The sequence below is a fragment of the Rhinoderma darwinii genome, chromosome 1, assembly GCF_050947455.1.
Source record: "Rhinoderma darwinii isolate aRhiDar2 chromosome 1, aRhiDar2.hap1, whole genome shotgun sequence".
In the NCBI taxonomy this organism is placed as follows: domain Eukaryota; kingdom Metazoa; phylum Chordata; class Amphibia; order Anura; family Rhinodermatidae; genus Rhinoderma; species Rhinoderma darwinii.
The window spans coordinates 182,119,963-182,144,328 of record NC_134687.1 but is presented as its reverse complement, the minus strand read 5'-3'; the positions used below and the strand labels follow the sequence as shown (position 1 = coordinate 182,144,328).

General features: G+C 43.2%; 1 protein-coding gene across 1 annotated transcript in view; it reads right to left on the bottom strand.

The window, feature by feature from the left end:
• The window catches only part of DAPP1 (dual adaptor of phosphotyrosine and 3-phosphoinositides 1), a 142,718-nt gene extending 119,610 nt beyond the window's left edge, over positions 1-23,108 (bottom strand). Inside the window, exon 1 of the mRNA XM_075849770.1 lies at positions 22,957-23,108. Within this exon, the coding sequence (XP_075705885.1) occupies positions 22,957-23,057 (101 nt within the window). The 5' untranslated portion in view covers positions 23,058-23,108. The remainder of the gene's footprint in view (positions 1-22,956) is intronic.
• Positions 23,109-24,366: the final 1,258 nt, after the last annotated feature.

Below are 24,366 nucleotides of genomic sequence, written 5' to 3'. Positions count from 1 at the left end.
TCCCTCATATACCTGTGATAAGTCACATGAACCTCTTACACCCGCATTCAGACCTAGCCAACATGGAGTTTCTCCAACCATTTCTAATCAAGCACCTGTGGCTCAGGATTCAACCCTTTTTGAGATCTAATGAGGAACTTAAGTGTTCCTATAGCACATAACTATTACACATTTATAGTTCACACAGTGTTTCCTTGGTCATACATGTGTATGTAAATTCTACTTTTACTATATTGGGAACAATTAACTTTCTTCCTAATAATTTTTTTTTTTTAAATTATATTTCTGATTTGTTTGCATGTCGTATATTATAAACACCTCGCAAGTCAATTCAAACATGCAGCTATCAGAATCAAGTCAAACCATGAATTGTATGTTATACGCTGTTTTTAATTTCATATGTCGCTTATATTACATCTGTGATATATTTTGTATGTATTGTGGGGATTATACCACTTTGCCTGCTATATGTATTATATATTGTAACATCCATTACTTTGAGCAGTTTTACTCAAATTTAGTTATTGTCCTTCGTACGGAATGGATAGATTCATTAAATTCTTAGTATACAGCATATACCTGTCTGATTACATTTATACATGCCGTTTCTTCCCGCAGATATATTTCTCCTGCGGTGACAATCAGCACTCAGGGTTAATGACTCACCTGTATTTTTCGTACTCATTATCTACACATATTAAGCAGGCAAGGTAGCAAGTGCCCTCACATTTCTTTGCCATGAGTAAGAGCACAGGAGGTGCTCGAAAAATCGCCTACTACTCATACTTGTCTCGGGACTGCGTCTCCCTACAATTTTAATCTTCTACACCCCAATAAAGGTGGGAATATCATTTCCTTTTTAACTCAAAGCACGACTCAACGCTGGATCATTTCTTCTATTTCTTCTATAGACCAGTAAGCTTAACATCCATTGTGGGAAAAATGTTTGAGGGGCTATTGAGGGACTATATACAGAATTATGTGACAATAAATCGTATTACAAGTGACAGCCAGCACGGTTTTACTACGGACAGAAGCTGTCAAACCAACCTGATTTGTTTTTATGAAGAGGTGAGCAGAAGCCTAGACAGAGGGGCCACTGTGGATATAGTATTTTTGGACTTTGCAAAGGCATTTGACACTGTCCCTCATAGACGTCTAATGGGTAAATGAAGGACTATAGGTTTAGATAGTATAGTTTGTAATTGGATTGAGAATTGGCTCAAGGACCGTATCCAGAGAGTTGTGGTAAATGATTCCTACTCTGAATGGTCCCCGGTTATATGTGGTGTACCACAGGGTACCGTGCTGGGACAATTATTATTCAACTTATTTATTAATGATATAGAGAATGGGATTAATAGCACTATTTATATTTTTGCAGATGACACCACGCTATGTAATATAGTTCAGACTATGGAAGATGTTAGTGAATTGCAAGCGGATTTAAACAAACTAAGTGTTTGGGCGTCCACTTGGCAAATTAAGTTTAATGTAGATAAATGTAAAGTTATGCACCTGGGTACGAACAACCTGCATGCATCATATGTCCTAGGGGGAGCTACACTGAGGGAGTCACTTATTGAGAAGGATCTGGGTGTACTTGAAAATCATAAACGAAATAACAGCATGCAATGTCAATCAGCTGCTTCAAGGGCCAGCAAGATATTGTCGTGTATTAAAAATGGCATGGACTCGTGGGACAGGGATGTAATAATACCACTTTACAAAGCATTAGTGAGGCCTCATCTAGAATATGCAGTTCAGTTCTGGGCTCCAGTTCATAGAAAGGATGCCCTGGAGTTAGAAAAAATACAAAGAAGAGCAACAAAGCTAATAAGGGGCATGGAGAATCTAAGTTATGAGGAAAGATTAAAAGAACTAAACCTATTTAGCCTGGAAAAAAGAGGACTAAGGGGGAACCTGATTAACTTATATAATTATATGAATGGCGAAAGCCATATTGCAGACATAGCTTGCTAATCAGACCCCACCTTTCAAATTATTCTTGGATAAATTATCCTATCTCTTGAAAATGGACTGGGTGGAGGCCTCTCTCCATAAGGAATTACAGGTCCAACAGTTTTTTGAGACATGGGAAACATTTATTGCATTACTCCCGCAAAACATTCAAATACATATACGGAAATGCTTTGATCCAATGGTCTGGTTCCATGAACAGGTGCTCCTGGGGAATGCACCCGTGTAAGATATGGTCAGGATCCTGGTGGTTTTCTGGTGTGGGCAAGAGCCATGCTCCTTCTTCATGTCCTTGTTATTTCTCCCCTGTCCCCATATAGATACAATGGGTTTTGTTGGGGTGGATGTGTGCGATGGGCTGGTCCTACGGGCGCCTTCATCCCCGATTTATGTTTCTCTTTTTTTTAAACTCAATGGGGTGGGGAATTGCTTACAATTTAATATGCATGTGAGTGTTGCATCTGCATTGGTTCCTTTATAAGCACAGCGAGATAAAAATGAGTTATTTTGTTTTCATTTCTTTTCTTTTTTTTTCCTCTCCTTCTCCACTTCGCCCGCCTCCCCCCCCCCCCCTCTCATCTATTTACTATGCTCGACCAGTTAGGTCAACTTTTGGTAATGATTAACTGGTGTTTAATGGAAATTTCAATGATCCTCTGGACTATTGATGGTATTACATTGCTCCCCTTTCCTTCTTTCCTTCTGTTTCCCCCTCAAACTTAATTGTTTGGAAAAATGTTCAATAAAAATAAGGTTAAAAAAAATATATATATATATATGAATGGGACATACAAAAAATATGGTGAAATCCTGTTCCATGTAAAACCCCCTAAAAAAACAAGGGGGCACTCCCTCCGTCTTGAAAAAGAAAGGTTCAACCTGCAGAGGCGACAAACCTTCTTTACTGTGAGAACTGTGACTCTTAGGAACAGTCTACCGCAGGAGCTGGTCACAGCAGGGACAGTCGATGGCTTTAAAAAAGGCTTAGATAATTTCCTAGAAAAAAAAAATATTAGCTCCTATGTGAAGAAATTTCTTACTTCCCCTTTCCCATCCTTTGGTTGAACTTGATGGACATGTGTCTTTTTTCAACCGTACAAACTATGTAACTATGTAACTATTGTGACAACCTGGGGACCACTTAGCTCACAGTATCGCCATCTCTTGGGTGAGATGGTTGGCACACATAGAAAGTTCACTCCAACTCCTTGAATAAAAGGTTTAAAGCAGCCGCAGCTAGCTTTATTATCTTCACCACAGCAGTCAGTGTTACAACAATAAACATACAAAATAAACCCTAGGCCGTCCAGCCTCTAACTAACACATTCAGTGTCCCTCACTACAAGACACTGAGCCTTGTGCCCAGCACCTCAAAACCTTCACAGTTTTACCTCACATGGTGGTGACTCTCACAGGCTAGCATGCCTGTCTTCCCCAGACTGAGAGCCCCGTGTGAACTGTACACACCTGAATTAAAGAGCCGTCTCAGGTGAAGCCTAACTAAGCTCATAAGACAGCCCAAGACATAGACTGTCTGTATGGAGTGGAAGCCCGCCCTTCTCCTTCACACTCCAGCAAACCAGGCCCTATTCCAGGCTTTACACCCAAGCAACAGCAGAGAAAACCCTCTCTACTGTACATGCTCCCTGGTTGCTTAAAACCTAAGTTTCTGCACTGTCCAGTAGCTGCACTGCTACACTATGTAACACTTTACATTGTAAAGGATGAAATATATTACAATTCTGCAACATAATAGGCTTGCACTGATTTAAAAATCAGCAGCTTGTCCTAAATTCCATGCAGATTGTTTTTCTGCTGCACGTGCATGGGTGTTGAAAACCCCATTCACATGAGTTAGGGCTTAGTCATGACTTGGATAAGTAGAGTCGTGTTATATAGATTTTACCTTAAACAACTTAATAAAGAACAACACATGAAACCGAGGTTGGATTTTAATGGCCACAACAGCCGTTTATTATTTATTTACAGAAAATAAAATTTTCATAACAAAACATTATATCGACCTAGAATTCCCCAAAAATTGGAATTCTTCCAAATACACAGAAACAGACCCCTAACAGGGTCAATATATAAAACCAATAACATAACCAGGGGAAGCCCTTGAGGTTACTGCAAATTAGAATAGCCATCTGCCACCACCACTTGTTTTTACCTCCAGCCGTAACCCGGCTCGAGGGCACTGCTCACCTCTGCAGATGGCTTTGCCCATAAAGCACTTCAAAGGGGTAACACCCTAAGAAGCCTTCCACATATTTTTTGGGGATGCAAACCCCTGATGCGACCCCCCCCACCCATTTTTACTGACCAACCTCAAGGACTCCCCCCGCCAGCTACCATGACAACAGAACAACACCACTACATACACCACAAACCAAAACGCAACAACCATACCATACACTCACCACGATAGAACCACTCAAGAAACAGGAAAAAAAGGGCGGGTGGGTGGGACCCAATTCTGCTGTTCTTCTTCCCACTGCTTCCTACGCACTGAGGAAAACAGCGGGAAGACCTAGTTACCACCCCACTCCTCCCATCCAACCCCTCCCACCTCCTTGCACTATTTTAAACACTCCCCATCTCAACTCAGCCACTTTAACCCTTTCCTCACCTACTCCCTCCTATACCTGTCATGGCGGCCTCCCCTTACTACTTTCAGGGCGGCAGTGCGGCCTCTCCTTGACTTGGATAAGTAGAGTCGTGTGATATAGATTTTACCTTAAAACCCTTAATAAGGAACAACACATGAAACCGAGGTTGGATTTTAATGGCCACAGCAGACGTTTATTATTTATTTACAGTAAATAAAATTTTCATAACAAAACATTATATCAACCTAGAATTCCCCAAAAATTTGAGTTCTTCCGAATACACAGAAACAGACCCCTAACAGGGTCAATATATAAAACCAATAACATAACCAGGGGAAGCCCTTGAGGTTACTGCAAATTAGAATAGCCATCTGCCACCACCACTTGCTTTTACCTCCAGCCGTAACCCGGCTCAGAGGCACCGCTCACCTCTGCAGATGGCTTTTCCCATAAAGAACTTCAAAGGGGTAACACCCTAAGAAGCCTTCCACATATTTTTGGGGGACGCATACCCCTGATGTGACCCCCCCCACCAGTTTTTACTGACCAACCGCAAAGACTCCCCCCACAACTGCGAAATAGGCCTTGACCACCTCAAGCCTGTGAGCTCCTCCACACCAACACCCCTCTTTCAATCCCCTCTGCCAGGGCCAAACTCCATAAATCCATCCCAACCTCATTTAAATGCACACCATCCTGTCTCCAAAAACAACCTTCCCCGGACTCCAGATCCCTGTGCCTAACCACAACTCCCCCGTTCCTTGCCACAAATGCGGAAATCGCCCTATTCACCTTAATTCGGGCCGTCTGTCAACGGAGCGGGCATAACGCCATGTTTTTCTCAGCACAATATCAGACCACACTGTGACCAAGCACAGGTGCAAAGTCCATAAGCACAACAAGTCATGCTTAACGTCTCTCACTAAATCACGAAATGGGCGCACACCCAAGTCGTTTCCACCGACATACCACACCAGGATCTCAGGAACCCGGTCCAGCTGGGCATAAATCTGAAATTCGGGTAAAACCCTGTTCCAGACCATGCCTCAAAACCCCAGCCAATGCAGGACAGCGTTGTTCTGCGGGATCCCAATATCCATACAAGACAAGATTGTGAACCTGTAACGAGAGAAAAACACACGCACACACTTATAATCCAAACAAGCACCACACTCATAAGCGACGTAACTCAATAACCTGGCATAACGAACAGCATTATATCAGATGAGGGCGAACATAAGTGCGGAATCGGTTAGACTCCCATCTCCCAATACGCCGCACCCCAGCGTCATCCAACCCCCATCGAACCGCTTCCGTCGCTGCGCCAATGCGGAAAGAATGCGAAGAATAATCTGCATCATACAGACCAACCGCAGTCAAACATTGTTTAAACACATCGCCAACCCCGAAATAGCTAACAACACTATTCTCTTACCCCGACCAGTTTGATCCGTTTTTGACCGATGCAGAACAATCTCCACTCTATCGTCAAACAACTCCACGTCTTCCTGACGAATGCCACCCGCACGCGACACACTATGAGAGACCAGTTCACACAGTCTTTACGCCCCGAAAAACGCTAACGAAAAAGCCAGGCGAAACAAACACACTTCAAAAACCTAACTACATACATCATTCACCGCCGTACCTAAGGAGCAGAGAAGCCGGAATGAAACGGGCCGCCTACGATCGACAATCTCCCCCTACATAAACCCTTCAATGCTTGACACACCAAAAATTCCTTAGTCACATCCTTGCACCCACGAAATTTCAAACCAAACGTTAAAGCGAACACAAACTTGTTCACCTTAGACACAGAAAAACCAGACTCATACATGTTCCCAAGCCAATACAAAAAAGCCACCAACCTGTCCCGGTCAGACCGGACATCACCCAACGATCTCACCCAAACCTCCCACTGAGACCAGCCACCCACATGTGCAACCCACGTAGACCTAGCCAATGACCACTCAATCAATGCTTCTGCTGCAGTGAAACCAGCTCCCATAGATGATCCGGGCAAGCCGTGCCGATCCGATCTGCTCCAGGCGCCAGCTGACGGAAACGATCCCACTGCGAGCGAGAAAGAGTGTCAGCAACACAATTTTCAACCCCAGGCACATACACTGCTACCACCCAAGCATGTAATGACAGACCGTCTAGCACTAAATGCCGCAACAACTGAACAACTGGGGGAGAGGACGCCGAGATATTATTGATTGCCAATATCACACCAAGATTGTCGCATTGAAAACGAATCTTCTTGTCCCGAAGCCTATCCCCCCAAATTGTCACAGGGACCACGATGGGAAATAGCTCGAGCAGAGCTAAGTTTTTCGTCAAACCGCCCTCAACCCATTCGGACGGCCACCCCCGGCACACCACCAACCACCGCAATATGCCCCAATACCACCCCCACCAGCTGCATCCGTAAACAGGTCCAAGTCGGCAAAGTTGAGGGTCCCAGACATCCAGAGGGACCGCCCATTATATTGCCCCAAAAAACGATTCCACACCCCCAAGTCCGCCCGATGTTACGCGCTCAGCCGCATTAAGTGATGTGGCGCTTGCAAGCCCGCAGTCGTAGCCGCCAAACGTCTACTAAACACTCTGCCCATAGGCATGATTCGACACGCGAAATTCAACTTCCCCAATAAGGACTGCAAGCTGCGCAACGTAATCTTTTTGAGACGACATGTCTGCTGCACCTCCAAACGAAGAGCCCCCAATTTATCCTCAGGGAGTCTGCATTCCATCACGATAGAATCAATTTGTCTCTTGCCCTTTCGCAAGCACTTGGACGCACCATGGGAAGACCGACTGCAATTGGAACAAACGTGCTTGAAGTTGCACGTTGCTACAAATTTACATTGGCCGTCGTTAAACTTCCAGAAAAACCCGAGTTTTGATCCGGAACCCTGACCGAACTGGACGACCTGCCCCGCAGACCAACCGCTCCCTGGAAAGGACTGACCCGGCTTAACTGGAGCAGTTACCCTCAACCATAACGCAATAACCTTCTGATCCCACCTAATGCTTGGCCTCACCGCCTTCCACTGACGGAACTGCTCGTCGTAAAGCAGCCACGTCAGATCCCCATAAACACGATGCGCCTCCCCAATAGAATCCAAATAACAAAAAAGGGCAGAAAAATTGTCCGGCGCCTTCTCCCCAATCACACTTGCCAATATAGTGAAAGCTTGCAGCCAATTAACAAAATTCTGCGGAATGATCCAATAATGCCGATGTTCCTCCTCCTCCTTCTTACGCTCATCCCTTTTTCCCTTATCCAAATTAAATTTAGCCAGGGGGAGGAGAGAAAATATTTCCACGTACTCGTCCTTCCAAATACGCTCACGAACCTCCTGTTTCAGATGGGCCCCCAGAGGGCCTTCAAAGCACACATACACTTCACCCCGCGCCCGATCATCAAGCCGAACCCAGTCCCCATCCTGTGAAGCATCCGTCTGCACTGAAACCGCAACACCCCCCGCAGAGCCCGCTATGGCCCCCGTGACTTGAGACTGCCTATCCACCGCCGGCTCTCCAACCCCCCCTAAACCGCTACAGGGGACACCACAGACGCGACAGGTGCCCGCGACGTATCCAATTTTCCCACCAGCTCGCGTAAGCAGCCTACCAGTTCGGCTAAACCATCGCTACCACCCCGCTTGCGGAACCACCCCCACGGATGACCCATACGCGCCCGCACTGCCCGTTGCACGTCCGACTCCCCCAGACATTAAAATAGCAGGAAAAGGTACAGAAGGAGATAAACATCCACCTGGCCAGGCGATGTGATCCCGTCAGCCAGAAAAACTTGAACGCGCTGAGGCTCATCCACTTCTTCGTCCTACAATTCAGGCCCCCTCCGCGGCTGCTGCCCACAAGCGCAGTGATGGCAAGGAGATCCACAAGACGACTGACCCGAGGGGCCGACATCCAGAAGATTGCTGCTGTTGAAAGGGTGGGCAACCTGCCACCCATGAGGCAGTATCCACACCGCAGACCGCACGCCACGAACATCGGAACTCCTGGTCATCCGTGGCACATCACCAGGCGGGGCTGCTAACATCCCTCCTCCATTCACAACACCAGACAGAGGGAGGGTGGCTGGGAAGCCAGGATTCGACCCCCCTCAACAGCCGGGAAGGGGCAGTGCGGCCTCTCCTGACTAACGTGTTAATCATATGTGTGAAGGACGTTTGTTTTAATGGCCGTCACACGGCTACATATATTTCTGTGGGGCTATTCACACGGTCGTTGTTTTAATGGACCGTGTGAAGAGCCTGTAAAAAAATAGGACATGTCCTATTTTTGTCCATTTTCACGGATCCCTCAATAGACTCAAGTCTGAGGGATCTGTGAAAACGGGTGCAAATCGGCCGTGAAAAACAGCCGTTATTCACGGCTGATTTCACACACGTTCGTCTGAATATAGCCGTATATTGTAATTTGTAGTGAATTTTCAGTGCGCAATCCGCACCAAAAATAGGCGACAAGTGGCCTTATTCAGACGTCCATGTTTGTTCTGTGATATACGGACCGTGTATCGGACATATTTCCCGGACTGATCACAGTTTAGGGAGCCGGGTTTCTAGCATCACAGTTATCTATAATCATAGGAGTCCCTCCCTTTCTGTGGGAATACTGTGCCCGGACCCGTACTGAAAACATGATTACAGTATGGGGCAGTATCCCCGCGAAGAGGCAGAGACTCCTAGCAGCATTGATAACTCTGGCTCCCTGAATTGTGGTCGGCCTGGGAAATACCGCTGATACACGCTCCGTATATCACGGACCGAACACGACCGTCTGAAAAAGGCCTTATTCTAGTTACACAGTGTGGTCAAATCCTTTTTTTTTTTTTTGCAAAAACTTGATTTGACCGCACTGTGACAATATAACACTATATTTTCATGTTTTGTATCCTTTTAATTTAAGCAATTTTCGTAATCACGGCACAAATCACATGGTTTTGCCCCGATTTTTATATAATCGCGGCAAAACTGCGCCATTTTTGCCGTGATTGCGAAAATCGCGGCAAAAACCGCTATGGAAACTGAATTTTTTTTTTTTAACATACTTTATATATTCTACAATTGGGGTCAAGAGGACTGTGAAGCAGGATGAAGAGGGAGGAATCACTAACCAGCCTGCAGGTCCAGTCGGCTGTGTAGAGAAGGACGTGTCTGGGGGGAGACTCTCCACACGGAGCTTCTGCTTCTCATGCTGCATCTTCCCCTTCTGTTAGTCCTCTCAGGGCCCCAGCGTTAGTTACTTCAGTGTAAGGAACGGGCCTCATAAAATTGCAGGGTCCGTTCCTTGCTCCAAGTGACTAACGCTGGGACCCTCATTCTAATGTTTAAAGCAGCTGAGAAGCGGACGGGGCCCTCTTTTTTCATCATTGTGGCAGGGCCCCTGACGACAGTACCAGTACCAGTCAAGTCATATAACATTGTAACAATATGCAGCCAGCAATTTAACCTATTAATGCCCCAGATATACTACACAACTGTAGTGGTAGATCTTTACAGCACATTGAATTCATACATTCACGTATTTATTAGCTAAAAATAGGATCTACAGGAAACAATCCTGTTATTTTTAGATTTCTGGAGCAATTATATTGACATTTTCCGGTCTTGTTGAAACGGCCATTTTTGCAAAAGTGACAACCGGAAGTGCAGCCATATTGATTGTCACCTTTGAATTAACTTCTCAGAAACTGATGAACATCTGTCATTTTGTCGGCATGCTCAAGCTATAACAAAATGACAATTTACTGAGAAGCTAATTCTGTGTGGCAACCAATATGGCTGCACTTCCTATTGTCAATTTTGCAAAAACGGACACCAAACATATTTACCAAACTTTGGTGGAAATCCACTTGTATAATGAAGGTTATGCAACTTTCTAATAAGCTTTGGTTTCCATTTCTCACCATTTTCAATCTTTATTTTTGCTGTCAGTGAATTTGAATTCAGAGGCTGAAAACCATATCTCTAATACTTCTTACATCTGAGAGTTTGCTACTATTGTAAGCAGTATAACTCATCTTCTGTGAGCTACATACATTACCGGAACAAATCTTTTTTGTCCTAGTTTGCTACAACTTATCAGTGTAGGTAAAATGTATCATTCTGATACAATTGTTTCAAACTCTCAGCTGTGAATAGTATAAGGCCCTATTCACACAACAGGGTGTTCAATAAGTTATATGTACCACTAAATGGTGCCATTGAAAAATAAACCCATCCCTCAAAAAATATGCCTGGAAAAAAAAAAAAGGACTTTACGCCAAAATAGGCTTGGTACTCTGTCACCACATTATAAGTGGCCTATATTGTACATGATGTGATCTGCGCTGTAATGTAGATTACAGCAGTGTTTTTTATTTAGAAAAACGATCATTTTTTTTACGAAGTTATGACCTATATTAGCTTTATGCTAATGAGTTTCTCAATGGCCAACTGGGCGTGTTTTACTATATTGCCAAGTGGGCGGGGTACAAAGAAGTGTATGACGCTGACCAATCAGCGTCATACACTTCTCTCCACTCATTTATACAGCACATAGCGGTTAAAGCTATATCGCTATGTGCAGCCACATAAACACACTATAACGCTACTCGTGTCATGACAATGAATATACATTACCTCCAGCCAGGACGGGATGTGTATTCAGAATCCTGACCACTTCTCTGCACTTCTCTGTGATTTACAGTACAGCAGGCGTAGTCTCGCGAGATTACGCTGTAAGCTGTTATTTACAGCGAGATCTCGCTGTGCTGTGCTGTAAATCACAGAGAAGTGCAGAGAAGTGGTCAGGATTCTGAATAGACATCCCGTCCTGGCTGGAGGTAATGTATATTCATTGTCATGACACTGCAGTAACGTTACAGTGTGTTTATGTGGCTGCACATAGCGATATAGCTATATCGCTATGTGCTGTATAAATGAATGGAGAGAAATGTATGACGCTGATTGGTCAGCATCATACAATTCTCTCCACAACGCCCACTTTGCCATATAGTAAAACACGCCCAGTTGTCCATTGAGAAACTCATTAGCATAAAGCTAATATAGGTCATAACTCCATCAAAAATGATTGTTTTTATAAATAAAAAACACTGCTGTAATCTACATTACAGCGCCGATCACATCATGTACAATATAGGCCACTTATAATGTGGTGACAGAGCCTCTTTAAGGGGTTACCTAAACTAAATATAATATCACAAGAAGTTTAGGGATTCTGTCATGCCTGAGATTACACAATAGGGGCAGCTAAACAGTACTACAGTGTGAGAGGCCCACCCAACAACTTCCTGAGAGGAGTTAGGTTTACAAATCAATATCACATCTGCAAGAATGAGAATGCCGTGTGCCAGGTGTAGATTTGAATAATGTTACCGGGGTGTAGCTATTAAATGTCATCATAACGTTCACTTGTCTGGTTAAGATTAGCTTTAAAAAAAAAAAAAAAGGGAACCTTTTCATGTGTTCTTAAGCACTTCTGCAAATGCACAATATATTTTTTTTATTAATCAAAGTTTACTCTCACTGGACCAAACTTCCAAATGCTAACAGGTACTTTAAGGGTATGTTCACACGGCCAAATTTCAGACGTATACGAGGCGTATTATGCCTCGTTTTACGTCTGAAAATATGGCTACAATACGTCGGCAAACATCTGCCCATTCATTTGAATGGGTTTGCCGACGTACTGTGCAGACGACCTGTTATTTACGAGTCGTCGTTTGACAGCTGTCAAACGACGACCCGTAAATTTACTGCCTCGGCAAAGAAGTGCAGGACACTTCTTTGCCACGTAATTTGAGCCGTTCTTCATTGAAATCAATGAAGCACGGCTCAAGGTTTAAGAGCGTCTCAGACGCCTCGTAAATTACGAGGAGGAGCTTTTACGTGTGAAACGAGGCAGCTGTTAACAGTCTGTCTTTTCACACGTAACTGCCTCTCAGCGTGTGAACATACCCTTATACCCAATACCACGTCACCTCTTATATATCAGTGGTAGCATGGAAAAGAATTGTGTAATGCTTGTTCGGATGCTACCACTCCAACATTCCCACATCGCTTCTGTTTCGTTTGGATTAGAGGGAAACCACCATGCCAAAGGAAAAATGAGTTAAACGTTTCTTTCTACTTCGGGGTACCATTAATAAATACCTTACCTACACATATAAAACTACATTGAAACATGGTAGATGATATGACATGATAGATCTCTTTTGCAGTAAATCTTAACAGATCCATTTAACATATAGTAGGTCCATCAGGCTCCTGTTAGATTATTATATATGTTTTTTTTACTGGAAAGAATAGCGCAGCATTGATTACTGACTTTCAAACCGCAATGAATACCTAAATTTAATTTATTTCTGTTACTTACATAATGCCAACATATTGCGCAGTGCTGTACAGAAGTTGTCCTTAGTTACTGTCCCCAGTGGGGCTCACAATTCAAATACCCTATCTGTATATTTTTTTGAGTTTGGGAGGAAACCCATGCAAACGCAGGGAGAACATATAAACTCCATGCAGATGTCATCCTTTGTTGGATTTGTGCTGGCAGTGCTAACCACTGAGCCCCCGTCCTGTCCAACCTAAATGACTTTGTAACAGAGAATATAACATTTGTGGGGCGTTTCCTGTTCACCCACCAGGTATTGTAAATGGTTGCGTGTTTTGCTCTCTCACCCTCTTGTGTGTCCCCCCCCCCCGTTTTACGCCTCAAATTACACCTGAAAAGACAGCTCCAATACGTCGGCAAACATCTGCCCATTGCTTGCAATGGGTCTTACGATATTCTGTGCAGATGAGCTGTCATTTTACGCATTGCTGTCAAAATACGGCGCGTAAAATGACGGCTCGTCAAAAGAAGTGCAGGACACTTCTTGGGACGTTTTTGGAGTCATTTTCTCATGGGCTCTATTGAAAACAGCTCCAAAAACGGCCGCAAAAAACGCAGCGAAAAATGCGAGTTGCTCAAAAAATGTCTGAAAATCAGGAGCTATTTTCCCTTGAAAACAGCTCCGTATTTTCAGAAGTTTTTTGCTAAGCGTGTGAACATAACCTTACTAGAAGCTGCTGCAGCATCTCTGTTTGTCTCTCTCACTCTCCTCCTGCACCCTCCTCCCTACTCCATAGACTTCTATGGGCATCTGTAACCTGATCCTTAAGTGAGCTGATGGTCCTTCTCATCTTGAGATGACAGAAAAAGCAGTAAATTTAGACTTCGTGAGCAGTTAGAAAATAAGAATAAACTGAACGGTGTCGTTTTTGCACAGATAATTTGTAGCTTTTTTTTATTGTACAATGCTTTACTGTGGTCAAATGTAATAAACTATGGAATTCAATGTACAGTCTACACAAGAATTTGTTGCAAACCACAATATGAGACAATCGTCAGGACAAGGGATAGAGATCCTCTAGAATATTTTCTCTTTCCCCTTTAGTATCCTGCACCAACCGATCCCCCCCTCTGATACCTGTTTCACTACTACTTTATTTATTCCCCCAATTCTGTAATTCTATAAGAATGCAAATTACTTTACTGCATAAATACATTTTAGGTAGAAATGCTCTTTTTTTTTTGGAAAAACATTTTTATTGGTTTTCATACAATCATAATACACTTCAAACACAACATTATATTTACATTCAGACAGATGTCTTCTTTAACTCACGCAGGAGCGTACACAGTGCAATATTTGAGGTCTTGTCGTTCCTTGGGTTAACATCATTTTATTATACTCTGTCTCCCTTTCTTGAGCACATCAAAGACCTTGTACCTTAGTAAGCTTATCCTTTATTATATCCCTGTCTCTTTGAACTCAACGCCCTACTGTCTTGGCCCTCACTTAAGCCCCTTCCTTGTCCACTATCTTCCCCTGGTCTTTCATCCTCTCCTTTCCTCTATTCATTCCCTTCCATCAATGCACTTTCAAGCTTCCCAGAGTACCTTTAATATCTTCTATAAGATACCAAGAAGTATGTCTGAAGTTCTCCATCAGTTCCCCTATCTCTCTTGCAGGCAACTGTTCTATAAATGGCCTCCACCGTTTGAAAAAACCTGAGGTTCTTTGTTTCTTATGTTTTGTCGTTTCTACTTTATCTGAATACATACAGACTCTCATTTGCTGAGTTACATGGTGTATTGAGGGGATATTGTTTTCAATCCATCCTTTTAGCAGGCATCTTTTGGCTACAAGAAATATTATATGCATCAGTGGGGGAATATGCATCTGAATCCCTGTTACTTCTGCACTAGCTACAGCCTTGTAGTGAAAGAGCAACAACATAGGGTCTGCTGGTATCTCTCTGTTCCATAGTAGCTGAACATAATCTAAAACTTTCCTCCAAAATTTTTGTATCTCTGGGCATGACCATATGCCATGGTATAAATCAGTATTCAATTGACTACATTTTGGACAAGCATGTATTCTGCTGGTATTAGCTATCGTTGCTGGAATATTGAAAGCATAAATTGCCGCATGCATTAGTTTAAAGTGTGATTCTCTCCACACCTCATTCACCACACATTTCCTCACTACCTTCCAGCCCTCCAAAAGAGGACTTTTAACGTCTTGCATGTTCAAGGTGCGTCTCCAGTATGCAAACTGGTCTCTCGGAGCTACTCGGATGTACAACTCTCTTATTGTTTTGTAAAGCATCGACAGTGACGTCCTATGTGTCTCATCTCCAATCACCTCATCAAATGCATTATTTGTAATTTCTGATTCCAAATTCCTTACCAGTTTTGTGCAGAACGATTTAACTTGTAAATACTGGAGGAAATGGCTCGGGGAAATTCCAAATTTCTCTACTAATTCCGGTAATGTATATAATCTGGCCTCCGTAGCATGAAGTACATTGCCTACTGTCTCAATTCCCCTTTGTTTCCATGCTGTGAATAGAGAACTCGATTGCCCCGCTGGAAATTCTACGTGTGACCATAGTGGTAGATATTTGGATAACTGATATGACAGCCCCATCTTTTTCCTCACCTCCTTCCAGCACATTATAGTATCTCTCAGTAGCACTGATCCCTTTACATGTCTAGGAAGCGATGTTAGTCTAGTATGTAGTAACGAGACGAGATCATGAGGTCCCGCCAGTGCCTTATCCAATTCGTAATTTGAATAGTGACTAGAATGCTGCAGCCAGTCCGCCACATGTCTAAATAAGCTGGCTATATTGTATCCCCTTAAGTGTGGTATATTTATCCCGCCTTGCCAGTGATAGCCTTGTAATTTAGCCATTGCGATTCTGGGTCTTTTATTTGCCCAAATAAACTTCGATATTTTAGTATTAAAGTCCTTCACATCCTTATGTTTCAATAAAATGGGCAATGTCTGGAGTGGATACAACATTCTTGCAAAAGATATCATCTTAACCAGATGACATCTACCAAATAGCGAAAGGGGCAAATTTGCCCATCTAATAAGTTCATTAGTTATTTTCTGGAAGAGCGGTTTGTAATTGAGTTTATACAGAGTTTCTGCCGTTTGCCCTATCTTAATCCCTAGGTATGTTATGTGTGATGTCGCTACCTTGATACCTGTTTTTTGAATTTCTATGTTTTCCCTTTGATTATGTTGTGATAATCTCAGCAACTCACACTTTGCCGGATTAATCCTAAGCCCCGCAAAAGAACCATAGTGCCTAATCAGGTCAAAGACCTTCTGTAAGTGTAGATTGGGTTTTGACATAAACAGAAGAATATCATCTGCAAATACTGCTGACTTCACTTCCTTATCCCCTATGTGTATCCCCGAATATAACTCCTCACCTTCTAAGATCTTGATAAGGGGTTCCAGCGCCAGATCAAATAGCAACGGCGATAAGGGGCATCCCTGTCGCGTACCCTTCTGTAATGCGAATGTCGATGACCTGAATCCCGGCGTGCAGACTGCTGCAGTAGGTTCCGTATACAGCGCTCCTAGATACTGTCTGAAGTTCCCTTTTACATTAAACTTGTCCAGGACCATGTTTAGCCATCGCCATTCAACATTGTCAAAGGCTTTTTCTGCATCTATGACCACCAGAGCTGGTTGGTCACATGACAATGGCCTAGTTTTAATCTCATCCATCACTCCCAGGACCTTTCTGATGTTAGTGACTGCAGCTCTACCCTTGATAAAGCCCACTTGTGATGTTCCCACCAACTGAGGCATCAAGACCGCCAATCTATTTGCCATTATCTTTGATATTAATTTAAGGTCCTGGTTTATTAGTGATATGGGTCTGTACGAACCCGGTTGCGAAAGGTCTTTTCCTGTTTTGGGTAATACCTTTATGTACGCCATATTTGCCGCTGCTGGTATGTGGGATCCCTGCATCAACGAGTTAAAATAGGATAATAATGTTGGTGTTATTTGTTCTATCATTATTTTGTAGAACTCTGCCGGGTATCCATCTGGTCCCGGAGCTTTACCTCTTGGTAATCCCTTAATTGCCATTTGTAGCTCTTCCATAGTAATTGGCGTATTAAGACTGTCTAATTGATCTGTGCTCAAAGTTGGCATATCTAATCTATCAAGCAACTGATCTCCTTGTGTAGTGTTTGTCGTCTGTCCTTCTTTATATAATGTCTGATAATAGGATTTCAAAATGTCGTTTATTTTCCTAGGATCCGTGTGCATCTGCTCAGTATGATCTTTTAACTTTGTGATATGTGAGCGCGGCCGAAAACCCCTTGATAATCCTGCTAGCAGCCTCCCTGCCTTATTTCCAAACCTAAAAAGTTCCGCCTCGTAAATTGATCTGCCATATTTCTCTTTTTTGTCTAGCCACTCCTCGAACAATCTCTTGGCTTCTACCCACTGTTTCTGTTTGTCTGGCTTCGGGTCTGCCTGAAAACTGGAATATGCCCCCCTTAGACCATCACTGTATTCCTTATATTTCTGAAACGTTTGCTTCTTTTTGAATGCAGCATAAGCCATGATCCTCCCTCTCAGTACCGCCTTCGCTGTTTCCCAGTATAATGCATATTCTGTTCTGTGTGCCGCGTTGTCCCCGTCATATTCTAACCACCAACCTCTCAATAGCTCTTGGAATCCTTCCTCATTTGCTAGCACTGTCGGAAATCTCCAAATGAAATCCCCCCCTTTAGGGTATGTGTCAGTCAGCATTATGCTCATTGGAGCATGATCTGAGATGACCATATTTTTTATGTCCACCTGCTCCAATCTCTGTATCAAGTGTGAGCTCAAAAAAATATAGTCCAATCTGGACCATGATTTATGTTGTGACGAAAAGTAAGTGTACTCTCTACCATCTGGATTCATATGCCTCCAGCTATCCCCCAGCATTGTGGCCTGTGTAAAGTTCGGCAGGATGTCGTCTGTTGCAAGAGATTGTGCGAGGGGATTTCGTTGCCTGTCTTCAGCCGGATCCATTACCGAGTTAAAATCCCCCCCCACTATTTTCAGTACATTTGTGTCCGCCAGAATTTTATCTTGCAGTTCTTGGAAGAACGCACGGTTGCTTGTATTGGGGGCGTATATGTCATATATGCTTATTTCCCCCGCCGGTGTGTCCAGTAAGAGCTGTATTATGCGTCCCTCCTTGTCTGCATACTGTGAGCGTGTTGTGGATGTTAAATTTTTATGTATTAGGATCATCACTCCATTTTTTTTTTTAACTGCAGCTGACCCATAGACTTCTCCTACCCACCACTTTCTCATACGGAAAAAATCCTTATCTTCCAGATGCGTCTCTTGAAGCAGAGCTATATCAACTTTTAGTGAATGCAAATGTCTCAATACCATGGCTCTCTTATGGGGGGACAGCAATCCTTTAACGTTCCATGTTATTATTCTCATAAAACAACTAACAACATTGAGCTATGTTGACCATGCATATCTCTTAATCCCACTCCTATGATCGACCAAAACCTGCAAATTGTGTTGATAATTTTACTACTAATTAGCTCCCTTGTGGCTGCTTTGTATATTATTAATCTTCTGTCCTTTGATGTAAAACCAAAACTTTTAACAATCCCATAACTTTCCCTTCTATCCCCAAGGGTCCCTTGCCTTCCCGCACCCATTATTTTCAAAACTTCACTTTTTTCTAACATAGTGCTTTCTCCCGCTTTCCTAACCAAATAGATCCTATCCTCCGACCAAATAACAACATTACATATCACATCCCCCAGGAGTCAATCCCACCCCCGACGTCCTTCATATTTGTGAATATTCAGATGAGCCATCTGTCATGCTCACCCATCTTCTACCCGTTTCACTTAAACAGGCCAATCTCCAAAGTCTCATCAAATTATAGTCCTGGTGTTTTATTTCACTACTCGTGGAGTCTGCGTCATTCTTTTTTCCCTTGGTGGTTGACTTTTCATTGACGGGGTTTGGACTTGTGCCGGCATCTCCTTCTCTGACGTTGACCTTGTCCCCTTCAGCGATAGATCCTCCTGCAGCAAGTCCTTGAAAACTTCTTCAGCTTCTCGATGATCGGTGTAGATCTGCAAGGTTCCGCTTGGCGTTGTAACTTTCAATATCGCCGGATATTGGAGCTGGAATTTCAATCCCTTGTTATAAAAAGCGGTACATATCTTGCTGAATTGTTTGCGCTTTTTGGACACCTCAGCTGAATAATCCCCAAATATCATGATTGGTACTCCATTTAGCTTCGCCGGTCCCTGCCGCATTTTATAGGCTCTTAGTAGGGCTTCTTTGTCAGAATAGTCCAGATATCTTACTATGACTTGTCTGGCTCTCTTTCCAGCTCCTGCTTGTGACTGCTGCTGTTGTCGTTCTGGCCCCACTCGATGTGCTCTTTCAACCTTGCACGGCCCGTTCATGTTCAGCATTTTTGGCAAATCATACTCGCATATTCGTTTCAGATGTGCAACCGGTATGTTTTCTGGGAGACCTACTATGCGTAAATTGTTTCTCCGTGACCTGTTCTCCAAGTCGTCTATTTTGAGGGCCATCCTCTGCTTCTCTTCCATCAGCTCCTGAAGTGTCCCGTGCGTGTCTGCGGCTTCGTCTTCAAGCATTGAGATACGTTGTTCCACTTCATCCAACCGTGCCCCATGCTGAGTGAGCTCACTTTGAAATTGTTGCAATGAGGCCGCTATCGTATTTGCTAGCGTGTCCTGTATATCCGGCGTTATACGCTTAGCCACTTCCCTGGCCAATTTTTTATAATCGATCACTGGTGTCATTGCCGCGCCAGAAGCTGTTCCCATCCCATCATCATCCGATAATTGATCCTCGTGTTCTGAGGATGAATGTCCTGTGGGCTGTTTATCTTTGCGGGTTACTGGCGGCATCTTGTTCCCCGAGGTACTTGCACGCACTTTAGCTCTTGACCTGGTCACAATAACCAAAAGAGGCTTCTTGGGAGGCGGGATTGTATCCTAAAATAGCTTCTGTCTCCCCACAGTCAATCTCTATGCACCTTTCAGCAGCGCTTATGTGTAACTGTCTATACACAGTATGATTATTTTCTTTTGCTGGTCACTGCTTTCCCTTCTTTTAGCTCCTGTTATAATCTGCTTTTCACTTGCCTCTGTCTGACCGTGTTGAGAGTGTTTTCACTGGGGCTATCACCGGTATTCCTTCTGACTCCCCCGACACTGATCGATTATTCAGCCGTCTGCCTTATTCTCTAATACCGCTGCGTCATGCCCCCGGCCATGCTGCAAAATGGCGCCCGACTTTTTCCAGTGAGTGCCTCGTCTCCTCCTCTTTCCTCAGAGCCGTTATGGACTGGCTTGCGTGGCGTGAATTTTCCCCTGTGTTCGCTCCCTGATGCCGTACCTCTACCTATGGCGAGGAAGATGCCTCCGACTCTGTCTTGTTCCGTCTGGCAATGTCGGGAGTGATCACGCGGGAGCGCCGGGCTGATGCTGCGCTTCCGTCTGTTTCCTCCGAACACCGGACTTATTTATCACCTGGCTGCTCCGCTCTTCCCCTCAAACTGATGCCGGAGCTGAGGTAAGATTTAATACCGGATTTCGGTCGTGGATGCTGTGTTAGTCGATTTCTTTTGGTCAGTCTAGCACGGAGCGTTCTCTGCACCCTCCTCACATGTCAGCGCCGGAACCGGAAGTCCTAGAAATGCTCTTTAACCCCTTAACACCAAAGGTATTTTAAACCTTAACGACCGAGCAAATTTGTAAGTTTTTCCATCGTCGCATTTAAAGATCTATAACTTTTTTATTTTTGCGTCGACATAGCTGTATAAGGACTTTTTTTTGCGGGACAAGTTGTATTTTATAATAGCACCATTTTGGGGTACATATAATTTATTGATTAAATTTGTAATAACTTTTATTGGAGTACTGGAAAAAACCCAGAAATGTTGCAATTTTTTTGCGTCTTAATTTTTTTTTTTACTTGGGACATTTATTTATTTATTTCAAACTTAATTTCACTTTTTTTTCTTTTTTTTTTCTTGTCCCACTAGGGGACTTTACTGTGCAAACTTTTTATCGCTATAATAATACACTGCAATACTTCTGTATTGCAGTGTATCATTGCCGGTCAGTGTAAAACTGGCAGTCACCTTTTATGTTATGCCTCTGGCATGGTCTAACAGGCAATTACTAAAGGCAGACGTGGGGGCCTTTGTTAGGCCTCCAGGCTGACATAGAAACCATCGGCACACCACGATGCACGCGGGGATGCCAGTGGGATGAGAGAGGGAGCCCCCTCCCTCTAAAATCACTCAGATGCGGTGCTTGCTATTGAGCGCCGCATCTGAGTGGTTACATATGATCGGAGACAACTGCTAGTGGTCTCCGATCATTTCCCTAAAGCCCGAGGCTGTTACTAACAGCCCGAGCTTCAGCAGCACCCCGCACGATGCGGGGAAAGTTCTTCTGAAGTGCCGACGTGAAAAGGCGGCGCTTCAGAAGAACTACCCTTGAACGGCCGACGTAAAAACACTATACGCCGGTCGTTAAGGGGTTAAAGATTTATTCCCAACTTAGACATTTATGGTAGATCTACAGGATATGCCATAAATGTCTGAGAGTTGCGGGTGCCAGCTCTGAAACCCATACCTACATCGCCCAGTGGGATGGCCGCTGGAGAGAGGTTGTAATGAAAGTTACAAAAACAATTGAGCAAGCAAACTCTCTTTACTAGTTTCCGCCTGGAATCCGTGACCACAGCTGGGACATTAAAGGGCTTTTTTAGCCAGTAAAAATTGATGGCCTATCCTCAGGATAGGCCATCAATACCTAATGGTTTGGGGTTTCTTACTCCTGGGACCCTCGCCGATCAGCTGTTTTGAGGGGGCTGTCATTTAATTGAATGGGAGAAAAGGCTGCAATGCCTGTGAATTGCCGCTAATGCATGTCGAAGATTCACAGTGAGCAAGAAGAAATGAAGGGGAACCAGTGCTCGTACAAGCGCTGCGGCCCCTTCAAAACAGCTGATCGGTGGGGGTCCCAGTTGTCGGAGCATGACCCGTCAGCTATTGATGGCCTATCCTTAGGATCCATCAATTTTTATTGGCTGGAAAAGCCCTTTAATGACGTATCCTATGTCATGACTGACTAATTTGGGAATACCCATTTAAAGTGTACCGATCAGACCAACCGGTGTGCAGTATTCATAAGCAAGGAGCTATTCCTTCCCACCAGCCTCTGTGATCCCCTGAAAAGTGGACATTTACCCAAAACATGTTGCCCTAAAATAGGGCAGCACAAATAAACCGACAGGTCCACATTGATGCGCAAGAATAGAGGTGGCCCCTGGGGATTTTATCATCACCAGAACACCCAGTACTGTCCCTACTGTTCTTTTATTTGTAACACTGTAAAGGCCGTTTACACAGAATGATTTTTACCTTGGACAGTAAGAAATTGCTGAGTTAGAAAAATTACAAAATTTAAAATTCATCACAAAATCGTTTACTTCATGATGATATTAATAAGAACAATATATAATTATCCTACTTCTTAGGAAGTTGCATGTTTACTCTTTGGATTAATTCAATTCAGATGGTTGCATACAGACTAATTATTCTCAGCCATGAATATGCGCCATTGCATGACAACGAAATATACTAAGCAATGTGACCGTGGGCCGATTATCATTATTGGTCGATGGGTGAAGATGGGTCTTTGTCTTTGGGACGCTTGATGTTGGCCTCAGTATTCTGAAAATACCTCATCCCCATGGCCATCTAAGTATACTAGTTATTCAAATGAAGTGGCATAGTACACACCTATTCTCTCCGACATGTGTAGTAGTGTTTACACAATCATATTAAATGTGTACAAACGTCAATGTCTGGATTACAAAATATGTCTACAAGTACATCTGGTGCTTTACTGTAGTAATTGAGTGGTTTGTGTACATTACCCCATAGACTCCAGGTCATCCCCTTCAGTCTGGTCATCTTCCCCATTCTCTTGCTCCTCCACAAAGTTCTTCCAGCTTGCCCTGTGTGCCCGGTAGGTCATGCCTGACTGTCACATATCCATCTGTCAGAATAGCACCTGCGACTCACTCAGGCTTGTGAAACTCAAGCAAGTCAAACCTGTAACACAAACCAGGAAGTTGCCCTGGCCCATCCCATAATAAAAACAGTGAAACACAGCATGAGAAATTGTTTGCTACACAGGATTCAGCGAGGGGGGGGGGGTGTAAATGTGAGGGAAATGATCTAAAAACAATCTCTGGGATAATTCATTTGGCAGTCACTGTTCTGTTTTTCTTTCCTTAATCTGGTGTTGGTTCTTTGTTTGAATTTTTTTTTCCCATAGGTTTACAATATGGTTTATTAGCTTAGCTCGTGCTTTAACCCCTTCATGACTGAGCCTATTTTGGCATTCAGGATTAGCTTCATTTTTCAAATCCGGCATGTGTCACTTTATGTGGTAATAACTCTGGAATTCTTTTACTTATCCGACTCATTGTTTTTTTTTTGTAACACATTACACTTTATATTAGTAGTAAATTTTGGTCAATAGATTTACTCTTTATTCATAAAAAATTATCCGAGATGCAAAGAGCATTTAGAAAAATTTGTAAATAAATAAGATTTACCATAGATTTTCTTTATCTAGGTATCATTTTTTTAATTTAATGAAACAATTTTAGGACATTATAAAGCTTATGAATTTACTAGCAGTTTTTCTAGTACTTTACAAAATTTGCAAAACCAATTTTTTTAGGCACCACTTCAGTTTTGAAGTTACTTATCTGCGGCCTGTATACTAGAAATCCTTAATAAATCACCCCATTTTAAAACTTCACCCTACAAAGTATTCAAAACAGTATTTAGAATGTTTGTTAACCTTTTAGGTATTTCACAGGAATTAAAGCAAAGTGGAGGTTAAATTTCATTTTTTGCAGATATTCAATCCATTTATTTCAGTAACACAGCAAGTGTTAACAAAGAAACACAACTTAATATTTAGTACCCCCCATTCTGCAGTTTTTAGAAATATCTCATATGTGGCCCTAGTGTGCTACACAGGCCTCACAAATTAAGGACACGTGGATTTTGGGGCCACCTTTTTTTAGGAAGTTTTTCAGGCAACGCTATAGTTGTGGTGATAAAACATAAGAAACAACCCAAAAAAGCCCCCATTCTGGAAATGACACCACTCAAGGAATTCACCTAGGGGTGTAGTGAGCATTTTGACCCCACAGGTGTTTCATAGAATTTATTAGAATTGGGCCATGAAAATGAATTTTTTCCCAATAAGATGTGGTTTTAGCGCACATTTTTTAATTTCCACAAGTAATTCAGGAAAAGAGCACCCC